This window comes from Micromys minutus (genome assembly GCF_963924665.1).
Source record: "Micromys minutus genome assembly, chromosome: 1".
NCBI classification, from domain to species: Eukaryota; Metazoa; Chordata; class Mammalia; order Rodentia; family Muridae; genus Micromys; species Micromys minutus.
This window is the reverse complement of record NC_137969.1, coordinates 17656971-17676701: the sequence shown is the minus strand read 5'-3', so window position 1 is coordinate 17676701 and position 19731 is coordinate 17656971. Positions and strand designations below refer to the sequence as shown.

General features: G+C 44.7%; 1 protein-coding gene across 1 annotated transcript in view; it reads right to left on the bottom strand.

Annotated features, from left to right (window-relative positions):
• Positions 1 to 19731, bottom strand: part of PROM1 (prominin 1) — a 94994-nt gene continuing 75263 nt past the window's right edge. The window contains exons 17-29 of the mRNA XM_080908064.1: positions 18989 to 19139; positions 18344 to 18411; positions 17119 to 17211; positions 16743 to 16760; positions 15386 to 15439; positions 12672 to 12752; positions 11857 to 11925; positions 10640 to 10732; positions 7478 to 7593; positions 6997 to 7020; positions 6519 to 6587; positions 1250 to 1288; positions 1 to 684 (exon numbers count right to left, since the gene is read on the bottom strand). Of these exons, the coding sequence (XP_080764190.1) occupies positions 1273 to 1288; positions 6519 to 6587; positions 6997 to 7020; positions 7478 to 7593; positions 10640 to 10732; positions 11857 to 11925; positions 12672 to 12752; positions 15386 to 15439; positions 16743 to 16760; positions 17119 to 17211; positions 18344 to 18411; positions 18989 to 19139 (852 nt within the window). The 3' untranslated portion in view covers positions 1 to 684; positions 1250 to 1272. The remainder of the gene's footprint in view (positions 685 to 1249; positions 1289 to 6518; positions 6588 to 6996; positions 7021 to 7477; positions 7594 to 10639; positions 10733 to 11856; positions 11926 to 12671; positions 12753 to 15385; positions 15440 to 16742; positions 16761 to 17118; positions 17212 to 18343; positions 18412 to 18988; positions 19140 to 19731) is intronic.

Here is a 19731-nt window from a genome sequence, read left to right as displayed (position 1 = left end):
TTGTCAGTGTTATCAAGCAGGTCACTGATTGCTCTTGGATTCTATTTCTAAACCACAGGCAGCTCTGCATGGAGCAGACGGAAATCCACCAGGAAGGTCATGCCTGTTGTAGGGTTGACACACTTTTAGTACATGCAGATCCCCTTCTGAAGCATCACTAAGTCAACCCCACCCCAACAGTAACCTCACGGAGAAGAAAAATCTAGCGTATTCATTTGTTTAAAACAAAAAAAAACCGATTGTGCTAAAAGGGTGTATATACAATTTACTATACACAAAATACATCTTTTTCTGTAAACTGGTTTGTATTTAGCACACTTCACATATGGAAGTAAGTTAGATACCCAGCTATGATATCTGAATAGCTGGCTCACAGATAAATGTATCAAGGTGGGGGAGACAAACACCCCAATATGTTTTAGTGTCTAAATAGAAATTCAGTGTAAAAAAGAAGTTAAAAACAAAACAGGAGAGAATCACTTGTGACTAGCAATGGATACGTGGATTATAACCACAACTGTTCACTTCTGACAAAGCGCTAGCCTAACACCACTGATGCCGTGTTCCCAGTGCCGGCCTGAGTCTCCACATTAGCCACCATGGTTTCTTCTGCACTTGGAAGGTTCTAGAAGACTCAGAAACTATCCAAAGTCTGGGATTCTTTCCACGTTGACTATCATGATGCTGAAATGGAAACCAAACACAATTTTAGAAACTGGCTTTGGGTTACAGAGGAAAGCAAGAACGCAGAAGCCTAATATGGTCCTGTCAGGAACCCGAGAAATACATAAAACATAAATGTATCCAAGAGGCTGGTGGGCAGGTCTTGTGTGCACCACCTCATCATTACGTTCCAGTTTAATTTCTGACACAGATTTAGGAAATATGCTTATAGGAGTTTACTGTAAGACAATGTTTTACAATCTTAGCAAAGAGAGAGTATCTCTCAACTTCATAACCCTTAACACACATGTGACTATTAGGAGTTAGCTATATTTACTACATTTAAAAGCATCTCATTTTATACCCTGTACAGCTAGATGTAATTACAGTGCATGTGCATATGCACACATATGTATATGTATGTACACATTATCTAATCACATATGTAGCTGGATTCCATGTAATTAAAAGCGCATAATCTATATACTTATATAGATGTTCCACTTACTATGTTAGAATTACTCATATTGTAAAAACCCAAAGCACTAGTCCTATAAACTCACATATATGAAAGCATCAGACTTACTCAAGCAGTTTCGACTTCGGTTGTCAGTATCGAGATGGACTGGAAACAAAAACAAAAGAGAGAACTGTCGCACTGTGGGCTGGGCTGCAGGTGGTTACATCATTATGCTGAGAACTAGGCTGTGACTATAGTCACGACTGAATACAGACCAATCCCCACGGAAACCAAGGAAAGAGAATGCCAGAAAAAGCAGGCTGTCCTATCTATCCATGCTGCAATCGAAAGGATGAGGTAGAGGATGGCATGAGGCAAGCTAAGGCACGCCGTGGTTAAAAAGAAGATGTGTGTGCTAAGGGTCACTAGGAACATGTGTGTGCTAAGGGTCACTAGGAACATGTGTGCAGTACATCAGAGTAGCAGAGGCCAGGTGGTGGGCAGGTAACTGGTCACAAATGGCAGAAACTAATGGAAGTTCTGCAGGGATCTTGCTGGATTCCTCATATGTGAGCCCAGATGTGTACCTATCCTGTAAGAAGGGTTCTGGTTAGCACTAAACCCCGCCATCCTCTCACTTCCTTAAGACCATGACCTTGACCACCACGAAGAGTATTCGCGGTCAGAGGTAGGAGGAGTCCATCTGGAGGACCCACCGAGATCACTGTACAGAAGGGTCTCGGGTACCTTCCTCAAGACAGGCACACTCGGGGGAGGTGCAGGCAGGGATGCTGTGGCCTCAGTAGCACTTCCCTTGGGTCAAATGTGTTTTTTCCTTTGGGTAGGAGAACCATGGGGGAAGGCGGGCCCTCCCAAAGCATCCGCAAGCAGATTGCATTGAAAGTACCCTCCCAGGTCAATGACAAGGCATGAGTTTGAAGACATATTTCATAGAAACTGTATATTTTCCCCTGATATGGTTTGTTAGCATCGATGGGAAAACATCAAGCAGAGTAGAGTGGCTAATGTCCATAATCCAGTAGGAAAACTGGGACAGGAGGATTGTCACGAGTGTCGGGGCCAGAATGGGGTACAGAAAGGATACAAATCATGCCACCTCCAGTTGGGTGGACCCAATTCTTTCTATGATGGCAACTTGACAGGATTTAGAATCACCATGAAAACACACCACCGGACATGTCTGCACCTGATTTTCGAGGTTAGGTTGAGGTGGAAGACCCACCTCTAATGTAAGCGGCTCCTTACTACAGTGTAGGGCCCCAACCTGCATAGGAAGGAGAAAGCAAGCCAAACGCTAGCATTCATGCTGTCTGCTTTGTCACTGTGGATACACTGTGACCAGAAGCCTCACGTTCCTGTCACCATGACTTCCTGCCATAACTTGGGAACTAGGAGACAAAAATAAGTCTTTCCTCCTCTAAGTTACTTTGGTCAGGTATAGACTTCCTCAGAGGAACTACCTCTCCTTGGTGCACACTGCGTGGGAGGCAGAACTAACCTTATGAAGAACGTCCCAGGCTTCATGGCTTAGCAGGAAGCCCATTGCTTTTTTTTCCCTTGGGCAAAAGCAAATGACAAATCCTATGACAGACTGTGTTCAGGCATTGCATAGGAAACATTAAAGGGGGCTATATTAAATCTGTTTATGAAGTTGCATTTACCACTAACAATATGCTTCTGGCTTATGAACACTTTGCCCTGCCCAATTCCCCATGAATGAGATAATAGTTTGACCAAACTGACCTTACCTCGGTTAAGGAATGTTTTGATTGTCACAAAGCTTTTCCTAAGTGACCAAGCACCTTCACAAGGCACTCACACCTAGCTTCCTGGTTACAGACAGCATGCCAATGCTTCAGAGGAATTACAGTACCAAGCCCATGTGAGGGGAGCGGGTATCCAGGCTTAAGTGGACAGGTCTCTCCAGGGGTCTTCCCTGTTTTCCATGGCTCTGTGGGTAATGAAGGGAGGCCGAGTAGAACTGGTTTGGCTGACAGGCTCGGGATCACCTTTACTTCTTTACTTAATGTTTGCCTGTCTTTACATCCTGTCAGAACCATCCAGGGAATAAGAACATCCCCAATATCATGGACGACAAACCCTCAAAGAGGGCATTGCACTTAACTACGATTGAACATTTGACCCTCGGGAGCTCATTTAACACTCACAACTTTTAGGAAAGCGGGACTCTTTTTGACATTCTCTAAAGATGTGGAAACTGAGGCTTAAGTTTCTACAGTGAAGCAAGTAATGGAGTGTGGAGATTTACTCCAATCTAGACCCCAGAGGCTTCTGACAGGAGCTTGGGGTTTTGTTGAGGCCGAAGGGACTGTGCCCTAGGGCTTCTGAGGTATCACTCTCTCATCTGCAAAGCAGAAGCCAGCCTTCTAATCCATGACTGACTTTGAGTTTTTTTTTTTTTTTTTTTTTTTTTTTTCTTTTTTCTGCCTAGGAGAGCAGGTTCCTTGGGCGACCCGCCAGGTCCCCATAGGACAGTGAACACTCGTGAAAGACAGATGGTAGATCTTGGTGTAATTGTCACTGAAAAAGTGGCTTCTGTGACACAGGAAAAGCCCTGCCATCATTGGGACTTACAATATTGCAAAAATCAAAACAAAGCAAACGAGGCTTTTAGCCTGTCTTTGGAGTCATCCCATTGGATGCAGAAAGCTCAAAGGAATCTAGGTGGCCTATGGAGCACTGAGGAATGACTTCAGGCACTAACTCAGTCCTGGCTTTGCTTCTCACATGGCTGGGAATCCCGAGTCCTTTCCAAAGTCACACCTTCAAAGCAAGGTGTGTGTCAGGTGTGCACAAACAGAATCTTCAGCCAAGCACCCCAAAACATTAGGCATTTAACTCGGCTGGAGCTTTTTGTCTGTTTTGAACCTTGGCATTTACAGCCCCAGATGAACCGTTCACCGGATGGCTCCCGTTTTTCCGGTTCTCTTTCCCAATCACCTCCTTCTCCTCTTCTGCAGTAAACCAAACCAAAGCTTTAGCAAGGCTTCCTAAAATCCATTTATACAGACACGATCTGTTATTCAGGAGAACCAATGGCCCAGAGAACCAAGTGTTTCATCCTAAAAGCGGTGTGCCTGTGGGACTGAGTGGGGTCTCGCTTGTTTCATCCTAGATGCTTAAAGGGGACATCTGGACTAGCAGGCATATCCAAACCTCCACCCCTGAGGGTCTCAAGTGAGGTAAGAACGCAGCCTAACACAACGTAAACTTATCGAAAGCATGCAAGGCTTTATATTGTGTACAACTTATGCTTTTAGCTTGATTGCCTGATTGCTGAGTGTGAGCTTTGTACATGATTGTGTCAGTGTCAAAAGTTGGGCACACCTGCTGCCTTTGACATCCTTTCTAAGTGGCAAAGCATTCATTGTTGTATAGATTTGCTAAAAGGTTCCTGGTTCGCAAAAAACAATCCACCGGCAAGCTAAGCCCTCTCTTCCTACTGGAAACATGGGGCTCCAGAACGCTCGGCAGGCCTTCCAGAGCTTTCCCTCCCATTGCTTCTTGTACTCCACCACCACACCCTCTTCTAACGTGGGCTTGTCACCAGCTTCCAGGCAGTCAGCAAACAGTCCTTCCACGAGAACAACTACTCCACCTGAGGGCTTGAGCAGATCCCACACCCAAGGGAGCTGAGGTACAAAGGCCGTATCCGGCCCATGAGGGTGACTTCTAATGAGCCATGTTTGTGCCAGCCTCCCCACTGCTGAGATGAGGCCTATAGCAGGTCCTCCTGAATATCTCCTCCTCTTTCACAACCACAGATCCTTATAAATATCCTGCACCCCAATTCCCATCTCAGCATGTCTGCCAGAGACCCAGCTGGCCCCACCCTTGCACCCAAGCAGGCCTCTCTTCAGCACCTTCCACGCAGCCTCAGCGAAAAGTCCTCCTTGAGCGTGGGCATTTGGAGATGTCCCACCCAGGAGGCCAGCGCCGGTGGTCAGCTCGACACACTCAGCAAGTCCTCAGAGAACTGCTGTTTGGGTGCTGCTGGCAGGAAAGAGCTCACCTCTGACCTGGAAAAATCTTCGTTGGGAAATGGAGACACTCCCCAAGCTCACTACGCCAGGAGGGGGAAGGGCAGAATAAAGTACAGGCCATAGCACTGTGTGTGTGCTCTGGACACAATCTCAGAAACTGACACTTGGCTTGAAGCAACCTCACGACACAACACCCTGTCAGTCAAGTTCAGCAAATTAATCAGAAAAAAAAAGTCTCTATCCCCCACTTAAGAACCTTACTGCCCCTCCCAAGCACCATCATTTCCTGCAGAGCCATAAGGAAGAAACTTCTGTTCTTTATAAGCTACATGGCTTATAGTGATTTGTTAGAGCAGTTCAGACATGAAAATGACACCCCTCCCTGCAGCTGACAATCGAAACGAGGGATCTTAAGCTGTTGGGATGTACCAACTTGTACGTTGGGGACGGTGGATGGAGGAAACTTTATCTTTCTAAAAGGAGACATTTTACTAATGTTCTTCTCTTCCTCTTGAAACCTGACCCTGATGTTTCCAGGCAACACTGCTAAAGATAAGGATGTCCCTGAGTAGAAGGGGAACCTTATGGAGAAGAAGCAGGTGAGGGGCCCACACTGGGGACCTCCTGAAGGTGGTCTCTATTCTTTTACAGAAATATGCCCCACATGACACATGGGGCTTCTATGACAAGTGATTTTCCCATGCCAATGTTAAGTTTACTGCTTTGCAACATCCCCTGGGGAGCTGACCAATGGCTTGGAGTCAACCCTGTAGACATGGGGAGGACACATTTCTTGGCAGAAGCGTGGCCACGGTGGACATGTCTACCTAAAAATTTGGTGGAGTGCAAGAGAATTCACTTGGCAGGTAACAAAGTTATTTGGCAAATCCATACCCACAGAAGCCCCTTAACTCCGTGGACCAATAAAAGCACAAGGATTTTAAAGGAAAAGTTTGAGTTTTTTTTCTTGGCTGATTATAGTTAATTTGCTGGAGAGAAGAAAAGAAGGAAGGGAAGGAGGGAGGGAGGTGGAAAAGGTCTTCAAATCACTGCTTTGTGATTTGGGGCAGAAGAAGGCTCAGTAGAGGTGTGCATGCATGGATCCCATTAGAATCTAGGGTCGCTCATAGCATTTGAAGATGACATTTAATCTACATGCTACTCAGTTCCATTGCTGAGAACCCCACTAAAAATTTCTCCATCTGGCATTGTGGAATGCTATGCAGAGCGTGGCTGGACCCAGCCAATGACAGTGCAGTGTCATGCAGAGAGAAGGGAAGGGCACCGAGAGCATGCAGAAGACTCGGTGTCAGGTCTAGCAGAGAAAAGGCTCACCACAGGCTAGGCATGCACTTCAGGTTTCATTTTACCTTGTCATAACAGGATTGTGAACACCATATAAATGATCTTTATGATAACCATTACTACCGTTTTCCAAACTGCAACAAAAATAAATACACCAGAGACACCAAGTTACCCCGGGGATGAAATGTTTACATTACGGATCACAAAGACAGTGTAAACATTCGTCACATATTGTTAAGTCTGCAAAGAAGGTTTGAGGGTGTATTAAATTTACATCTTCCCTCTTTCAAAACCACAGAGGGAAACAGTGGCTTTATGGATCAAAACATTTAATATTAAAACATTCATTCGCTCAACAAGCAAGCAACTTCTATACGTCAACCTTCTTTCTAAGAGGTGTCATGATTTATCTTGACCCAGACATATTTTTTTTTTTTTGGTCCTTTTCTCATATGACCAATTTAATTAAAGGTCTGACATGTGATAGAAACCTCCCCCCAGCCCTTCTGTGAAGATAGAAGTTTTTTTTGAAAAAAGGCTTACTTTTTCATGGGTACAGTTTCAACACTATAAAATACAAAAGGGGGAGACAGGGTTATTTACTTGTGATGTCACTATTAAGGCTCATGATCTACCCCCTCCCACAGTTTTCACTGCAGCCAGTGCTGACACAGACTGCCGAGAGGATGGGGACAGAGAAGTCAGAAGGAAGCATGCACGTTCACCAGACAGAGAGCAAAGGCGGGCGGCGGAGCCGGTGGGAAGGAAGCAACAACAGTTATCACAAAGTGAAATGCCACATCCCCGAGACGGACGAGCTGAAATAAGAAGGTCATGGGTTAAAGAAGCTGAGATTGAGGGAGAAAAAAGTCAGAGTCGTGCAAAACCAAGAACGGCAACAACAGTGACAGAAACGAGGGGAAAAGGGACAGCCCAGTGCTTAGGCAGAAGCCAAGTTTGTCTCTTGAGAACTTGGCTTTGGTGGCTGCCTGAGGACAGTGCTGCCTAGCAACCCCACACTCACTCATCATATATGTCCTCTGAATCCATCCTGCGGTAGTACTTGGCCAACTTGATAGCGATGATTATAGCCGGAAGTAAGAGCATCGTGGCTTTCCCTATGCCGAACCAGAACAGATTCTGAGAACAACAAGAACAACAACAAAAGTCAGTAGAATTAAATGCTGGAAGTTCAACAATAGGAAAGAACATTTGCTAAGGGGAGAATTCTTTGTGCAATTTCTGAAGTTCTTGTTTGGCTCTCAAAATCAATTGGGAATTGCAACAGCCCCCCAGGTAGAGTGCAACATAGTAATGTAACCCAGTTATTCTTTCTGAAAGATGAGCAGAGCCTAGGCTCGTGTTTGTTTTGCAAAAGGCGTATAGAAGCATCTAGTGGTAAAACTAAGACTTGGTATAAGACAGTCAAAAAAACACATAATCACATACCAGGATTACAATGCTAAATACTGGCTCCCCTGGTCTGGTTGCCCTTAGGGATGAGGAGATCCTCATGTACATCAAGTGATGCTCTGTAAACTTGTTCTTTTGTTTAAAACTATTGGTTGAAGAAAGATGCCCACAGTCTATAGCTGGGCAGAAGAGAGGAAGGCGGGGCTTTGGTTCCTGAGCTTGGGGTCAGAGGCAGAGACCACAGGGACAGAGGGAGAAGGTGAAGAGAGGAAAAGACACCATGGGGTAAGGGACTGTGAGAAATGACCTTGATGACTGACCAGCTGGAACATGGCAAGTCATATCAGGATTATTGATGGGGAAGTAGATACTAATATCTAAGAGGGTAGATATCTGGCCAGCTCTGGTGCTGACCAAGGCTTATTAAGAATATAAAAGTTCTGTGCTTTTTTTTTTTTTTTTAAATCTAGGAACAAAATGATCTAAGATGGGGTAGAAACCCCAACCGAGATTAAATATTTACTACAACAGGGTATCTTTGTTGGACAGGCTCTCTAACCAAAATAGTTAAAGATAGTAAGTACATCTTGTGGGGAACCTGGTGTGTGCTAAATGCCACTGTGTCCTCTTGGCTGAACTGTTACAGGATGGGAATGCCAGCATCTTAACTATTCAGAAGTGGAACAAAATCAGAAAAGCCAACTAGTCATGGTAATGCTGAACTACACGGAAGAGCACTTGAACTTGAATATGCTGGCTGACCACAGACTAAAATTTAACCATGTTTTCTCAAAAAGCAATGTTACATTAAAAAACAAAAGCAATTTGTTGCCAATATTCATTAGTATACTTCTTCTGTATACTAATGTGCCTTCTTGAAAGTGGGAGGTGGGAGGGGTTGGGGGAAGGGCCAACTGAAACTAAAGATGTGTGGAAAAGACACAAGAAAACCTAATATTTATTTAGTCATTTAAATTCAAATTTGAAAAAATTAGTAATACAGAAAATATCCAATAAAAGAAAAAAGAAAGAAAGAAAACGGGAGCGAGGGAAGTGAATATTATTGCTGTATAATTTAATAACTTTCTGCTGCCTCTCAGAGGGACATCTTCACTTAAAGTATTTTCTGAGTTACATTATGAAACCTGTGTCCTGAGGGATAATTACACAAGATGCCCTAATTTGCTTTATTTAAATTTATTTAAAATTCTTAAGAAAATGAATGAGTGCATGTATGTCTGTGTTTCCTGTGGTTTTGTTTTCATGGATGTTAGGGGTTTGGGGATGATGTATTTTTGCTTTATCTGTTTGTTCTCTTTTATTTTGGCATGTTCATTTCTCTGTTGCACCGTTTATTTTCTAAAGAGAGAAAGTGTGGACTTGCAGGGGTCAGAGGTGGGGAGGATTTGGGAGGATATAGGGAGGAGAAAAGCCATGATTAAAATATACTTGCATGAACAATTTATTTTCAATTAAAAAAAACAGAAAAAAATAGGTGTCTGACTAGAAGTACCTTGCATAGGTAGATAAAACTACTCTCAAAACCCACAAGTTATTAATGAATCTCCAGTGCCAGAGCTGGGCTACCTCCCTGTGAGCTGTTGGTTAGAGAGGCTTCTGAGACCTCCGAAGCCATACTGACCTTGCCATTGCTGTTGTGGGCAAACCAGACTAAATGGTAAGACTCTGTGATAGAAAATGCCACACACTCTTCTTACAAGACACAGAGAAATCAGACTGGGACTGGACTAGAAGCTTCTTACCACTGACTAACCCTCCGTGTTGCAGAAGACCCTGTGTAGGCTGCTGTGACTTCTGTCTGCAGCACCCTCTGCAGGTCAGGGGAGATGTGCCCGCCCACGGGTTGTAGTAGTGGTGACTCCGTAACGGGGGTAACCAACCTCTTCCTAACTGGCTTCTGAAGTCTGCTGCACAGGAGATAGTTCACATCTGGTACTAGCAATTTAGTCAAAGACTATGCCTAGGGGGTCGTAGGCCCTAGTGAGGAAGCTACTTCTGTAGCTGTGCTGAACCATCATGACGCAGCCATAGACTGACCTTCCAAATAACTACACTCACGCTCACTCGTGGGCGTGGCTGTCGGGGCGGCTTCTCTTTACAGTGAGCAATGGTAACTGTCACAATTGGTCAGAAACAGCGTGACTTCTGAATGTCTGCCCATTAGTGATGCGTCTATATCACCCCCAGAAAGGCTCAGGAAATAGAGGAAGGGGTACAAAAGATGGGAGAGCTAGTGTGGGGATGCATGTCTTCCAAGCGTGATGTGGCTGTTGCCCTCTTGAACAAAGAGCAGCTATGGTTCCTTCCCTGCACAAGGCTGGATCTGTCAACATCCTTTCACAAAGATGGTAGGGCTCCTGGAGCCCAGACCTCCCTGGGAGTTTACAGGTAGATAATGGTTCATGGGGGAAGAAAAAAATTATTCTTTCATCGCATGTCACTAGTAAGGGTGCTCACACTCATAAATGATGCTTCGCCCACGTTCCTGTAAACAACTCTAGTGAAGACCATTAGGTTAAGGAAAACTGGTTTGGAAAAGGAAGGTGACAAGAGCAAAGGGCATGGGACCAGGGAGGATAGTGGTGGCATCTCTCCAGCCCCTAATCTTCAGAAGAAGAAGAACTTTGTCACAAAGCTATAGAGTTCTCAGAACAAGGTTGAAAACATAGAAAACTACCGATAACACAACACGGGGGCGGGGAGAACATGGTTACTTAACATGCCTTCTCTTTTGGAAAGATGGGCTTCTTACCAGAGGGTCAGCAACATAGCCACACAGAATGCCATTAACAGCGGAGTCCATTGCGGTGGTCATGGGTTTGCAGGATGTCATCTTCTCTGTGATCTGCAGAATGGGAAACACAGGCAAATGCTCACGGAGTCAGGCTCATCATGCCTTAAGTCAGGATCCCTGGCTGGATTTGGGAGAGCATCTCCAAGTCCCGGAAGCCATAAGGGGCTGCCAGATGCTGAGCATGAAGGAGTTTTATAGCTGATACAATTCCACACACTTATAGCGAGACCCTTGCTATAAATAGAAAACTGCTGGGCGAACCAAGGAACGCACATGCCCAGCCAAGGGCTGCAGTGGACAGGTATCTGATGGAAGGTGAGCAAAAGGCTAGGGGAGGCTGTCCCACCCCGAAGACGGTCCTGGTTCCCCCTATCTCCAAATCCTCTCAACGCAGGCATGTATAGGAAGTCTCAGCACAACAGGACTCCACTGGGCTTGAGCTGTCACTGGCTCCTTTCCTCACTATGGCTTTAGTCACTTTAGACCTTCACAGCATCAAGCTGAGTCGCACACACCCCACCCCAATATTACAATATGTCAATTCACCATAACGAACCTCATTATAACTCGCTGTATCCTTGAGCACACTTGAAGGAGAGGCGGAGAAATGGGAATGGAACCTGAGCTGATTCAGGATGTGTGCACAGTACAGTGAACTGTGTTCTCTGAGCGAGCGTTTAAGGAAAACCCTTATGAGCCTTCTTATGCCTGTGCATAATTGGACATGTGTATAACTAATGCCAGGCACACCCACGGGGAAGGACATGGGAGATAAATAAAAACTTACATAACCCGTGCCTTTAGTTAAAACAGAAAACCACCCCTGCCTCATTCCTAGCAACTAGCTCTTCCTTCTGAGGACCCCGTATGAGAAAGCCTCAACCAGTAGGCAGCTGACCTTTCAGCCATCTCAGATAGCCAGCTGCTTCCTTGCAGTGTGGCTGTTTTGCGTTCTCACTACACCTTTGAATAAAATCCCTGTTCCTTTGCTCTCCACTTCCTCGGGTTCTCTACACGACCTGGAACACCATGGGGACCTGAACACCGGGTCCAAACAGGCTAATGTATCTCCAGTTGAAATGACCAGGCTTTTAATATCCTTCAGAATTTATACTAGGAAATGACTCTCCTGAGATGTGGCACCCTTTATGCTCAAAAGAGACAAGGCTACTTACGGCATACAAGACCCACTTCAGATAATGTTCAAAGTAGTTTATTATTGTTCCCCCAAATGTCTTCGTTTCCTAGAGAGGAAGCAAAGATTAGGACCATTAGTAAAAGGACTAGAGCAGTGGTTCTCAACCTGTGGGTAGCATATCAGATATCCCGCATGTCAGATGTTTATATTATGATTTCTGACAATACCAAAATTACAGCTATGAAGTAGCAATAAAATAATTTGATGGTTATGGGTCACAATAGCATGAGGAACTGGGTAAAAGGTGTTTAGTTTCAGACCTGGGGACAAGGGACTGAGGTTCATATCTTAGATATCAAAGCAGACCTGATCTCCAGGTTCTCCCAGCATCCCTCAGTCCTTACCAGGGATATCCTGCCCACAAGCCTAAACGTTCCAGCCCAGGGGCTTGACTTCCCTTCCCCCAGAGGCTCTTCCCTATATAATCCAGACTTTTTGGTCCCCCCCCCCTCTCTTTCTCTCTCTTCTTCTTCCTTTCTCTCTCTGCAATGCACACCGTTCCTTTGTTCCTCTTTCTCTTCTCCCTTCCTGCCCTTCTCCATGTGACTTCCCCTGGCCTCAGTCCTTGGGGCCAATGAACTTACTTCTCAATAAACTTGCATTTAATATACCCTAATCTGGCTTGAACTAGCTGATTTCACCAGCGGAAAAAGAACTTATCTAAAGGGTTGCAACATTAGGAAGGCTGAGAACCATTGGACTAGAGCATACTTCCTGGGTATAGCCTCTTCATCCTGTAATATACTTAGAGGGCACTTTATCTACCCAGTTGTTTAAGAAGAGAGAACTCACTCCAATAACAATGGAGGAAAGGTTATTGCTGAGGAAATGCTGAGCAGAATCCAAAGAGGCAAGGATTGTTTTCACTTTCTCCTGGAAAACACAATAATTGGGAGGGAAACAAGAGATTTAATTAGGCAGTTTGCAAATCAATTAGAGACCCCCCACTCTCCTCAGATCAAAAATCTGAAGGCCCCGAATTCCTCTATAAAATGGAGTGATACTGTCAATAAGATCCATGCAATTTGCTTGTGCACATGTCTGGTACCGGGTACCTGCTCCATCAGCAGCTGACATACTGCGACATAGCTGTGTATGTTAACAACAACAAAACGGGGCATCTATACATGTTTGTGGTAGACATAAACCTGCCCCCACCCATATATCCCCCCTCTCTGTTTCAATACAGGATTGATCCCATGGCCTGTGCTCACTAGACAAGCATTCTACCACTGTGCTAAATGCCAAGCCCCTCTATTCATATAAATAATATAGATGTAAATATAAATATAAATATAAATATAAACATAAATATAAATATAAAACTGCTTGAACCCACCCACAGACACAGAATTCTTGTTGATAAAAGCCATCTAGTGACTAGGGACTATAACACCAAATCTAGGCTCAGCCCTCTGAGGACAGGAAGAAGAGATGAGCTCAGAGTGAGGACACGCTCTGGGGCTACATGCCCAGTGTGTCTTTGATAGGAATCCCCTGGTGGTTTGTAAATTCACATGGCTGGAAGAACTGCATCGCCGGCTTCCTTTAGAGGACACAGCTGACCTCCTTCACCCGTTGGAGCATCACACCAAGAGGCAGCCACTCCAAACCCATGTGACGACTTGTCACCAACAGGAAGAAGAGGTTCCTTTTGCACAGAGGTTCAGGGAAACACAGCAAGGTAAGTGAATGAGAACAGAGTTCTCTGTCTACACTTCATACCCAAAACTGGGTCCCAGTGGAGTTAACATGTACCTGCAGGTCTCATCTTGAATGTGCAGAGAGCCAGCAAGGACTGTGAGCTCATCAGTACATTACAAGGTCCCCTTGGCACGGAACATACATACATACATACACGTATGAAATACACTGGGACCAGAAACACAGGCATAGCCCTGGAGAAAAGCAAATGTACTGGTCTTCAGAGGGACCGTGTCTCAATATTGGGCTCACTAAAGAAAGCAGAGGGAACATTTTTTTTTTTTTTTTAACTATGGGGTTCATACCCCAGGGTTTTTATGAGCAGTCTTTCCAGTTCAACAAAGAGACTTATTTCTGATTCGTCTGCCACAGTTCTGTATATAAGATGAACACAGCATAGTCTCGGGGTTCAGTTTCTTTTTCAGGGTGCCTCTTGCGGTGGAGTAATGAACCTTTCAAGATGACTGGTACCCTTCCTGGCATAGCTTCCCAGCAGTAGGATGGTATATGGTCAAGTCCTCTAATCTAAGAGTTTGGGATCTTTTGCAGCAGGGAAGGGAAAGGTTTACTGCACGTGTAAGGACTTTTCTAATTTTTTTCCCTAAAGAATACAGGATACCAGCTATTTACATATTTCTACTGCATTGAGTGTTGTACGTAATCTAGAGATGCTTTCCATGCAGCTGAAGGTGTGCCTCTGTTGGACACACACACTATGCAATTGATGTGAGGGAACTGAATATTCTTGAGGTGTCTTGGAAGCCATCCCCTCCCTGTACTGAGGCAGAACTTTACTTCTCATCTCATGATGGCAACAATGGTTGTAGCCAAATGACTTGTTCCAACTAATGGGCTGTAAGACAAGAGGCAGTACCCTGAGCAGCAGCTTAATGGCAATCCATGCATTTACTTATGCCCCAAGTGTGTCAGTCTCTTATTGTTTAATAACTAAAATGATTCCTGCAAAACCACAAACAGTAAATCTGTTGTGTGTGTGTGTTTGTGATGTGTGGTATGTGTGTGTATGTATGTGTATGTGGTGTGTTTGTGTGGCGTGTGTGTGTATGTGTGTGTGGTGTGTGTATTGTGTGTGGTGTGTGTGTGTATGTGTGTGTGTGGTGTGTGGTATGTATGTGTATATCGTTATGAGAATGATAACGTAATGAGAATGGTCCCTAGGCAAATGTATTTGAAAACATGGCCTCTAGTTGGTGGAACTGTTTGGGAAGGATTGGGAGGTGTGGCCTTGTTAGAGGAGTTTTGTAACTGGAGGTGGGAGATTTAAAGAGCCCATGCCATTTCAGTTCTCTCTTTCTTTCTGTCTCTTTCTCTCCCTTCCTCTGTCTCCCTCTCCGCATGCCTGTGGATCAGAAGTAAACTCTCATCTACTGTTCCAGTACCATGCCTGTCTGCCTACTGCCATGTTCCCTACCAGCTGTGACAAGAGGCCACTCTTCCAGGCTGAGTCTTTTGGGGAATAAGCAAGTTGAAGAGCCAATGGCATGTTCAGAAGTTATAGTGAGCATGTACGATTAACAGTGCCGAGACTACCATTGGTGTGCAACACAATCTTTATAAGGGTAACCATATTTAAGCTTGCCTCCTAACCCAGCAAGACCCAGACTCCTGAGTCTTACATGAAAAAACCCTTGAGAGAAGGGAAGTCTTGGGAAAGCCAGGTTGGTATTCAAAATACTCCCAACACCTTTATCTAACTTAAAGTGTTTGTGAAAATCAATACCTCTGAAATTCTAGGTGTGGTACCTGATAACGAACCTCGTGAAAGAAAATCAAACCCTTACCGGCAACTTGCTGCTTGTTTGCTGGAGGGTCCAGACACTTTGCTTTAAAGTATTCTGGTGGAGAAAGGAAAATGACTTCAAAATTCTCACCCAAAACATCAACACAGGCCCTGTGTCAGCCCCTCTCTCAGTATGGACATCAGATCTGACTGTATAGTGTAATGTCTGCATTATAGAAAGTAGAGCAGACATGAGCAACAATGTGAACCTTAGGCACCATTTGTGGGTAAGAAAACCTATTTTAAAAAAGATAGAATTATATATTATAAGGGTTAGCATATCACACACAGCAAACAGGAACTCCTTCAAAATGAAGGTTTAATTGGTGGAAAAGCTCTTTTTAAAACAGAGCCTTCCCATCAAGCATGGTTTACCTAAATGGTTTAGGTTAAAATGGGCAAACCTTATCTGTAAAGAGCTACATTGCAAATACTTCAGGTTTTACAGGCCATATTCTATTCTTATAGCTAACAGCAGCCAGAGATAGTTTCTACTTAGCTGCAATGGCTGTGTCCCAATAAAACTTTATTTAAAAAAAAAAAAGAAAAAGAAAAACTGGCAGCAGGCTGAATTGGGTCAGGTTGTGGTTGATAGGGGGCAGTTTTCCAGCCCCTGCCTGGTTTAGATGATAGATCTAGGGCCAAGTAGGTTGTCCTAGCTCTGAAAGGACCAGGGTGACCAGCCTACCTGAAGCAAAGCATTGAAGAAAAACACAAATAACTGTAAGTATGCTCACATGTGCTCTCAATGTTTAGGTGTGCACAAGGACAGAACTGTAGTGAGCCAATACAGAGTATATGGATCCAACAGGAGAATCCTGTAGAAGTCTAGCAAACCAGGAAGTAAGAAGGAGAAGAGACAAGAGACACCAGAGTGAAAACTAGACCCATACGTGTCTATATTGGAGAGGATGGACTTGCGTGCATCCCAAACCTGAGCAGCTGACACAGGGACCCAGTTCCCACACAGTTCTCCCTTTGACAGCCGCAGACAGGCCCGGGAGCAGGATTAGCATCAATTCCTCTGCTTCCTGAGCCCCCTAAGCTCAGGTCGGATATTCCCGTGAACTAATTGACAGTGACATAGGAGTCACCCCAAAAGTCCAGAATTCTTCTCACGTTTATTATTGGGAACCTCACTGTTTGATTGACACCGGGAAATCATTATGTTTTGGAGGGACAAAGGGGGGATTTGAAACCAGGTCTGTGGGATCTCAAACTGCAAACTACCCATTGTTTCCTATAGAACTGAAGAAGCAAGGGGACAGAGAATTGGGAGGTTTGGGGACAGAACAGAGGGGACAGAGAGACTAGCCACAGATGGGGCCAACAGTGCTAAAGGACACAAAGCTACTTACCCTCACCCTCACAAATTTCTAAGCAGAGTTTGGAGAAAGAGAATTAGAGAATATGTCAGCACGGGCCCAGAGCCACAGTCCCACCACCCAGGAGGCCTACTAGCCGGGATGCAGGCTAAGGTGAGGTGCTGGAGACAGGTGTGGAGAGAACCTCGCTGCTCACACCCTCATGGAAGGACGAGAGGGGCGAGCAGTAAAGGAAGGCATGGTTTAAGGTCGTGGTTTTTAAAGCCCAGCTCCATGTTTGAGGCTGAGCGGACAGGCCTTCTTCCAACATAGGATGGTGTGTCTCGAGACTATCTGCGACTAAGCTAGCTAACAAGGTGCGGGATTTCACTCAGGCTGCCACAAAATGCCACAGGTTGTTGGCTGTTACCAGTGATTGCTGCACGGGAAGAACGTGCTGCTGGTGGATGGCTCTAATAGTCTGGACATCCAGTGAGAAGGCTTGCTTCAGCTTCCCTTCAGGCTGCAGAGAAAAGAAAACATGTGGGGATCAATACTATCCCTCTGCACCACAACACCCGCTCTTTAACCGTAAAAGACAGAAGACACTAGATAACCATGTAAGTCAGAACCCTCTTAGACAGTTATGGCACGGCCCTCGGGGCTAGCCCCGAGACTCAGCACCCAGACAAACGGCTTCAAACTACAAAGCCACGGATTCAGCAACAACTCACACTCCTAAGCACTTCCTAAACGCACGATGCTCTAGTTTCTTCTCCTCTGCCCCCAAATTATACAGCCACTAAAGTTCCCTATTTGACTGTTGAGAAAAACCAAGTTAACTCACAGTTAAACTATGGTCAGTGTCTGGACTATGACAGTCTTGTAAGGCAGGTTTAGCTTCTGCCTCCATCTTACAGATTGGGAAACAAAGGCATGGGTGTGTGAAACACCTTGCTCAAGCTACTAGTATTAGGAGGAGACCAAGTCAGGATTTAAACCGGGGTCTTCCTCTAGAGCGCAGCTTCCTTGTCACCACAGCCTACTATTTAGAGGGGACCAGTCTGGCCACGTAAGAGAGCTGATGGCAGGGGGGTTCTGTGGGCTATGGTGGTGCCTCTGCTTAGTCTATGTTCACTGTTAGTGATGCAAGACACAACTCAGTTACCACTCCTTACAATGCAAGAAAATGTGTGTGTGTGCAAATGTGTGCATGTCTGTATGAGTGTATGTATGTGTCTATATATCTGTGTACATGTGTGTGTGTGTCTGCCTGCATGCTGTGTGTGATATAATATATCATATATGTATGTGTCCCTATATGTACATGTCTCTGTGCATGCACATTTTGTGTATATGTATGTGTGTGTGTTTATGCACACATGCATGCCGTGTGTGTGTGTGTGTGTGTGTGTGTGTGTGTGTGTGTGTGTGTGTGGAGTGGAAGTGAGGATCCGTGAAAGCACATACAAAGCCAAAAAGTCTTCTGGACCATGTAGGGACACTTGCCATTGGGGTCTCTAATGCACTGGTGAAGTGTTTGTGAGACACAGTCAAGCCACGGTGACAGGGACCTCTTTGTGGCTTCCCAAACGATGCTATTGACATTTGCTGTTCCAACTACAACGGTATTGAAGCAGGCTACTCGAACTTACCAACTGGTTTGCTTTTGCTTCCAGAGAAGAGGCAAATGTCAGCAGATCCACTTTGGTAGGGGATTTCGCTGCCTACCAGGGAGGAAATGAAAAAACCAAACTAAACAAAAACACCTTATAGACAAAGAGCTTTTGAAATCTGAAACAACAGAGGGCCACAGCTATCAGGTAACAAACTAAAGCTAGAAATTGTTACATAGGTAACAACATTTGCATATATATATATATATATGTATGTATGTATGTATGTATGTATGTATGTATTATTTTCATCCATGAAAAGAAATGCGACAAATACACACTGTACCATTCATGGATCTTAAAAGCATGCTCAGTAGAATGACCTAGAGAATAAGTATACATTTCTACTTATATGTATTATACAGAACAGAGCACAGATGGGTGGCTACCAGGAGTTTGGAGCTGGGGTACAACTGCTTTTGTGTAGAGTGCTTTCTGTGGGTGGTGAAACAATGCTGGGGCTGGAGGGACTATGAATACACTAAATGCCCTAAACTGCTGGCCTTAGAAATGCTGACCTTTATGCTATGTGACCCCACTACTGTGATAAACACAAATGAAACTGAAACACATGTGTGTAATACCCTAATTTCTCCCCAAAGATCATGCTTCTGTATCTGACACATACCTCCTCCAAGTATATGGAATAACTGATTTTATCTATCCCAGAATGTACAAAGTCCTCCAGGCTCTTCCTTCCTGTTTTGTCCAACAGTTCGATGCTATCAATGTTCACATTCAGGTTGTTCAACTCCTTGGCTATGTCTTCAGAAAGCTGTGTGAAAAAAAAAGCATCCTTTGACCCTCCAAGGTCACATGTTCAGTGCCTTCAAGAAGAATGGGGGTTACTAGATCAAGAGAGATGCACATACTTTGGAATCACTGCTTCCTTCCCGGCCTCCATAAGCATTCTCTCCGGAGGTGCATTCTAAAGAGAAGTAAGGTCACACCTCTACCCTTAAAGACTTCAAAGCAAGAGGCCGAGTCATAAGAGGGACACATGAATTTCACTAGAAGACCAGGCAGAAGGGACTCAGTGGAAATGGGCTGTAGAGAAGAAATGAGCTCTGAGCATCAGTTCTTGACAAACAGGCTGAAAGGACAGAGCGGGCTGTCATTCCAGGGAAGGAGCCAGCAACAGGAAGGCATAGGAGATATCTTCTGGGAGACAAAGATCCTGGGAATGTGGTTGCTGATTTAGGGTTGTTTTAATAGCCAACCAGTAGTGTCCTTCAGAATACAGTGCCCGGATACCATTCTCAACTGTTTCATTGTGGGATGCAGGGAAAATAGCCCATGGCATGTTGGGCAAAGGAGTGTAAAAAAAAAAATCTGCTTAGGATTTTGTCACAAAATGATGTTTCATT